Source organism: Uranotaenia lowii, chromosome 2 (assembly GCF_029784155.1).
Source record: "Uranotaenia lowii strain MFRU-FL chromosome 2, ASM2978415v1, whole genome shotgun sequence".
Taxonomy (NCBI): Eukaryota; Metazoa; Arthropoda; class Insecta; order Diptera; family Culicidae; genus Uranotaenia; species Uranotaenia lowii.
In genome coordinates this window covers 86,370,245-86,376,832 of record NC_073692.1, presented here as the reverse complement: position 1 = coordinate 86,376,832, position 6,588 = coordinate 86,370,245, and the positions used below count along the sequence as shown (strand labels likewise).

General features: G+C 43.7%; 1 protein-coding gene and 1 long non-coding RNA gene across 2 annotated transcripts; both read right to left on the bottom strand.

The window, feature by feature from the left end:
* Nucleotides 1-2,646: 2,646 nt before the first annotated feature.
* LOC129741630 (zinc finger protein 853-like) lies at nt 2,647-4,390 on the bottom strand. The gene is made up of 2 exons (XM_055733370.1): nt 3,823-4,390; nt 2,647-3,551 (listed from the first exon to the last, which is right to left on the bottom strand). Exons 1-2 carry the CDS (start codon nt 4,388-4,390, stop codon nt 2,647-2,649), a joined length of 1,473 nt encoding a protein of 490 aa, XP_055589345.1.
* Nucleotides 4,391-5,124: 734 nt separating this feature from the next.
* On the bottom strand, nt 5,125-6,186 carry LOC129749133 (uncharacterized). The gene is made up of 3 exons (XR_008737934.1): nt 5,907-6,186; nt 5,774-5,846; nt 5,125-5,714 (listed from the first exon to the last, which is right to left on the bottom strand). It is a non-coding gene; the product is annotated as an uncharacterized LOC129749133 (long non-coding RNA).
* Nucleotides 6,187-6,588: the final 402 nt, after the last annotated feature.

The window sequence follows — 6,588 nt, the reverse complement described above, 5'->3', positions numbered from 1 at the left end:
TAGCGCTATTTATAGCTGCAGTGATGGCCGCTAGGTTGGCGTCCCAGTCCCGATGGTCTTCTTCGATTAACGCCCTGATGCAAGTTATGAGCACCCGGTTAACCCGCTCAGCATTGTTCACCATCGGACAGTAGTAAGCTGTTGTCATGTGTGTGATGTGATGTTTTGCCAACAGAGCTTTAAACGCTGACGACAAAAATTGTTTCCCGTTGTCCGATAAGATGATTCGTGGCCTCGAGAACTTCAGGAATACCTGCTTTTCCAAAAAGTCCACCATCTTGACCGAGTCTGCCGCGCGCATGGGGTGGACTATTATGTACTTGGTCACCCAGTCTACTACGACCAACATCACTGTGTTTCCTGCTTTTGATCTGGTTAAGGGGCCGACAAAATCGACCGAGATTAATTCCCAAGGAAGTCGGGCAGGTTTCGCCGCTCCCATGGTTGGCATCATCGCAGTGTTTGATGCTTTGCACGCCTTACAAATATCGCATGTCCTGATGTATGCTGCTACATCCTCAGCCATTTTAGGCCAGTAGTAGAAGGTCTGTATTTTGTGGAGAGTTTTCATGAGACCCAAGTGCGCTGACGATGTCGAGTCATGGAACCTCCTGATCATATCCAACCGCTCGTTCTTCGGGACAATTTTCTTCCATCTATGCGTAACCGTTCCCAACTCATCTTTGCACTTGCAGTTTTTGTATAACTCTTTGTCGATCAGCTTGAAGTCCGGAAAATCGCTTGTGTTTTGCTTTACCTGTTCCTTCAACCGCGTGTACCAGGAATCTGCTTCTGTTGTTACTGCCAGAACGCTATCTGGAACAATTCTGGATAGTGCATCGGGGACGACGTTCACTGTACCTTTGCGGTATTTGATGTTGAAATCAAACGCGTTCAAGCGGAGTAGCCAACGACTCATGAGTGCGGTAGGATTCTTCAGGGACCTAAGATAACTTAGTGCTGCATGATCACAATACACTGTGAACTTAATCCCCTCTATGAACCCTCTGAACTTTTCAATGGCTCTAATAACGGCTAAACATTCTCTTTCTGTTACCGAGTATTTACGTTCCGAGGACGACAGTTTTTGAGAAAAGTAACAAATCGGGTGCTCTTGTCCCTCGAACTCCTGCGTAAGGACCGCTCCTATTGCAATATCACTTGCATCACAGGCTATCGCAAACGGCTTGTTATAGTTTGGCATTGCTAAGACAGGTGCAGAAGTAAGGGCTTTTTTCAGTCTTTCGAATGCTTGCTCCGCTCCATTGTTCCATCTAAACTTTGCCTTAGTTTTGGTGAGCTCAGTTAACGGCGCTGCTATTTCCGAGAAGTTCTCAATAAAACGGCGATACCAGTTGCTTAAGCCAAGAAAACGTTGTAGTTCTTTCCTTGTTGTGGGCGTTGGAAAACTTGTGATGCAGCTGATTTTCTCTGGATCTACGTTCCATCCTTTCTCGTTCAGGACAAAGCCAAGGTATTTTAATTCAGCTCTACAAAACTTGGACTTTTCTTTTGAAATGGTCAAATTAGCCCTTTCTAAACGGTTTGATACCTCAGTTAGTAATTGAAGATGTTCTTCGAACGTTTGGGAGCATATTATAACATCATCCAGATAACAAAATACTTGTGGTTCCAGATCTGCAAAAAGGTGTGTCATTACCCTCGATAATGCCTGACTCGCTGTGCATAATCCAAAAGGAACAACTTTGAACTGATAATGTCCCCGTTGAGGTACAGTAAAGGCCGTCAGCGGACGAGAACTTTTTTCTAGTGGTAGCTGCCAGAACGCATCTTTCAGGTCGATTGAAGTGATGTAATTGCAATTGCCTAGATTGTTGATTATGGCTGAGATCTGTGGTATGGGGTACCCTTCATTAACCATAATAGAATTAAGGTAACGAGCGTCCAGGCATACCCTGTAGTTCCCGGTTTTCTTCTTTACCGCCACCAGCGGATTGTTCCATGGTGAGAATTGTGCCTCTTCTATAACATCTAACGAAAGCATTCTGTCAATTTCTTTATTGATTTCCTCTAGAACGTATGGTGACATCGTGTAGTAGCGTTGTTTTCGTGGTATTGCTCCTCCCACATCAATCTTGTGGACATATAAAGTGGTTCTTCCTAAATGCCCTTCTGTTGCCACTGGAAATTTTGATATCACGGCATCTAGTTGCACCTTCTCTTCAGGCGACAGTTGCTTCATTGGTTCGTCGTTTTTGCTGTCAACTATATGTTCGGCCATGCAGCAAATGGCTTTAACTCCAAACTTTTCCCAAAAATTCATTCCGAGGATTATACAATCAGGAATGCTTGGTATAATCAAAAGAGGTAAATTGCTTTTCCGATTATTGTATTCAATAGGCAGTCTTACGAAACCCTTCACGGCATGTTTTGTTCCATCTGCAGTACGAATTCCTCCATTTATAGTTTCTTCCGGCAAGTTCAGTTCTTCAACTAATCTTGTCATTTTTCCTCCTAGCAGTGAACATGTAGCTCCACTATCCAAAAGTGCGGTAAATTCTTTTTCACGGACTTTAATTTTCGCGTGTGGTCGATTATCCATTCCAGTGTTAATGATGATTGAGTGAAGGAAATGAAAATCAAAGATGGTTGAGGGATATACAAGAGACGAAGAATAGCTTCCCTCTATTGGCGATTCTCCGCTGCCAAGTTTCCCGAATCTGTGCGACAAGTAAAGCAACTACGTAGCGAATAGCCCTTTCTACCGCAGCGATAGCAAAATAATATGGCCTGTGGTCTCGGACAGTCTGTGAAGCGATGGCCTTCCTCGTCGCAATTCCAACAAACTTTCAATAGACTTCCCGAGGCTGCTTGGTGTTGTTGGAGCTGCTGCTCCGAAGCGTTTCGTTGACTATCTTGCGGTATTGCTACTTGAAATGGTTGCGATCTTGCAGAGAGTTGCGGCTGTGGGTTTGATGCTTGTCTAACCGTCTCATGAGAGTACGTCTGAGCAACTGGGTTTCCTAACCATTGCGAAGAAGCTTGTTGAAGTTCTGGTTGTCTGCGGGGAAGATGAAACTGTTGGTCTGGCTGTCGTTGGAAAGATTTCATCTGTTCTTGGCTTCTCACACCCATTGGTCTTCCTTCTCCTCGTTGCCTATTGAGCTGCATTTTGAAAGCACATACTTGCTGTTCCAGTTCCTCGATTTTCGCTTGCAATTCCTCGTTTTCCGATTGTTGCGTTACATCGGAAGAAAACGTGGGCTCTTCTTCTTCTATCGTGTTCACTCGACTGAAGCGTTGATTGGTCGGTGGGACATTCGACCGCTGTTGTTGAACCGGGGTTGCAAAGTTTGGCTCCAGCAAGCTGCTGTGTGGGAGTGGAATTTTGCGTTGACAATTCAATAGCCTGCGTGTGTCGTCGTAACTGGAGCATATTCTCACCAACTCATTCACTGTTGTCGGGTTTGCTGCTGCAACGATGATGGCGTAATCTACACACATGTTTTTCTTTATAATAAAGATCTTGTCCTCCTCTGACATCGGTGGCGTAATGAAGCGAAACAGCATTGAAATAGCACGATGAAACTCTGCAAACGATTCGTTTTGCCCTTGAAAACGATAAGATGCTTCCAGGCGAAGAATTTGAGAGTAACTCCTCCCATGACGTCAGTCGGCCTTCGAAAAATGCATGGGTGTACCAATCTTGAGCTGATTTTTCCAGTAGGTGTTTCACGTTGGCTAGTAAAGTTCCTTCGTCCACGTTCTCTGAAGATGCATACGCCTCAACTCTGTCCAAAAAAACATTCAAAGAGGTCGTATCGTGCTGGCCCCGGAATCTGAATGGCCAATTGTGAATACCCTTAGGTATGCGACGAACTACTTCCTCTTGGTGTGTTGGTTGCTGTTGTTGTCGATTATTTTGCCTCTGCAACAGTCGATTTGCCTGCTCTAATTGTTGATTTCTGTTTTGCAGTTGCCGTATCAATTGTTGCTGTTGTTCCACCAAATCTAGTTGCTGTTGTTGTTGAAATGCCGACGCAACAACTTGTGTTGCCTGTGCCTGCCTGTACCGGTTGATCTCCTGCTGTTGCTGCTTCAAATCTTCAAAATTTTTAAGCTCTGTATTTATCTGCTCGCGTTGCTGATCCAGTACTGTATGAAGCTGCTGATGCTGGAAAGGTTCTCCGGCTGCTGGATGTCTTAGATGTTGCTGGGGTCTCTCTTGATGCTGCTGTTCTGGCTCTCTGACGTGGAAACCTGGTGGAGTGGGTGTTTTCTCCGATCTTGCTGACAACGCTGAATTTTGACCACCTTCTGCTTCATTCGAACAAGTCTCCTCATTCACCGTATTCACTCCACTTGTTTGCACTGGTAGCACTGGATTTATCACAAGATCAATATCCGCTAGCAACATATCTACTAGCATACTAAGTGACGACAAGGTTTCCATAAGAAAATCTGGTGGCGCAATGATGGCCAATCGCGATTTATAATGTGCCAATCTTGAATACAAAGCTTTGAGAATATCAATATTCGATGTTGTTTTGGCAGGACCAATTTGACGGTGAATAATTTCGATATTCCTTTGACAACTCTCTAAATTATTCGTAGGAGTCATGACATGATTAGCACTAGTGTGTCGAATATTCCGCAAAGTGTCCTCTTGAACCACGGATTTTAACTTGAGTACCTTTGCTCTATGCGTCGTAAGCCCAACATTGACTACATGGCGCAAGGCAAGCTCATAAGCGACTTCCTCATCTGATAAATGAGTGAAATCCATGCTGAACTTAAAAAAATATGCTTATCTATAGTAAAATTAATCTAAAATGTGAATGTTGGGAAAAAAAAAATTAAAAACCAAATCCACGAAATCACAAACTAAGCATAAATCACCAAAACAACATTAATCTCGAATTCAAAACATAAATCACAAATTCAAGACAAATTTTAATTTTTTGCGGTAGCATAATTTAGTGGGTTTTTGTGTTGGGCGCCAATGAAACAGGTGAAGCACCACAGACTTTCAGTGTGTGCTGCACGGCTAACTACAACCCAAAACACAAACACTCAAAACCCAAAACTTGTAGCAATTATAATTGTTTACTAATACACGACATTTTCAAAACTTAAGCTAGCTTACCTAATAACTACTCACGGGCCCGTTTCCTACCATAGTTCACAAACTTTACATCCCAAACGCACAACAGTCATATCACAGCTATCGGACGGCACAGGTTTATCACAGCTGATGATCACGGGAATATCTGGCAACACTGGCAGGTTGCTCGGCTCCACGGGCACGCACCACTGCCCGGAGCACCTCCGTAGACTGCTTCCGGCTGGATCCAAATCGTTGGAGTTTCACGGCGTCGGGAATTCCGTTCTCAAAAACGAGACTCGAAAAAGCCAGAAGTGGCACAAAAACGAGTCCCGAAAAAAGAGAATTTAGTCCTCCAAAAACGACCCTGTCGACCATCAATCACTTGTTAACATTTGTTTCTCCCACACAATCAACAAACAACTCACCCGATTGGGGCCGTCTTTCCTGCGTAATTTATTGTTCCGACCGTCTGTCGCGGAGGCCGTTGGCCTTCGAACTGGGCTCTACAAAATTGTATGCATGACGGAACTGGTTGGCATAGGGGTCTATAATGGTTCACTCACCCTTTTGTGTTGTTTGCTGTTGCGGATACTTTCTTTCCGTCCTCTATTTCTTTCGCTCCAATTGTTCCGGTCGCTGCGACTATCTGCGGTGAAATCCAACTTTTTTTAGAATGGCCGTTCCGGAAAATGATACTAGCCTTACCTTCGTTTCTGTTGCGCTCGCTTCTCTACACCAGAATCTCGTCTTCGCAGTCGGCGCCGTTCCCCTTGGCAATCTGTGTTGAAGGTTTGGCGAAAGTGAATTTGTTTTGCTGTTCCACCGTGCTATTTCTCACCTTTGCAATGTAGCTCCTTAAGCTCGTTCCTACTGGCTACGGCTCTGCGATACGAACGGATTACAGACCACTTTTTGCTGGTGAAAGAATTGCGCAAATGCAATCGCGAACACAACCGCTAAGAACGTTTGGACGATGCTGTTTTGTTTTCGCTTTCCTTTGTTTACCTTTTTTGTACCGCGTGTGCGTTTGACGTTTACACTCTAAACTCTAAACACTCAATCTTTGGTAGGTTTTTGACTCACTCATTACACGCTCAAAACAAAATAGCTAGACAAACTTAATTATAATGCTACACTGTTCACAATTTTTGCGATATTGACAGACAGACAGACAGACAGACAGACAGACAATCTGGTCCAAATTTGGCATAAGATCTTGAACTAGGCATGGGATTAATTGTAGCATGCCGCGCATAACTTTTTGAAAAGTCGTGTTATTTGGGGCACTTTAATACACACTCTCATTTTTCTCTGAGTTAGTTAGTTTTGCCTTTCGTTTGTACGCAGATCCCTGCAACGTTACACGATTTGTCTATGTATCGTGTGACCAACATCTTTTAAATATGTGCTCGTGAATCTCGTTTTTAAGCTTTTTTTCCTCAGATTTAAGATTTTTTTTGCCTTGAGAGCAAAGGAGATGAAAGCTCAAATCTGAAGAAAAAAGCTTAAATTTGTCAAAA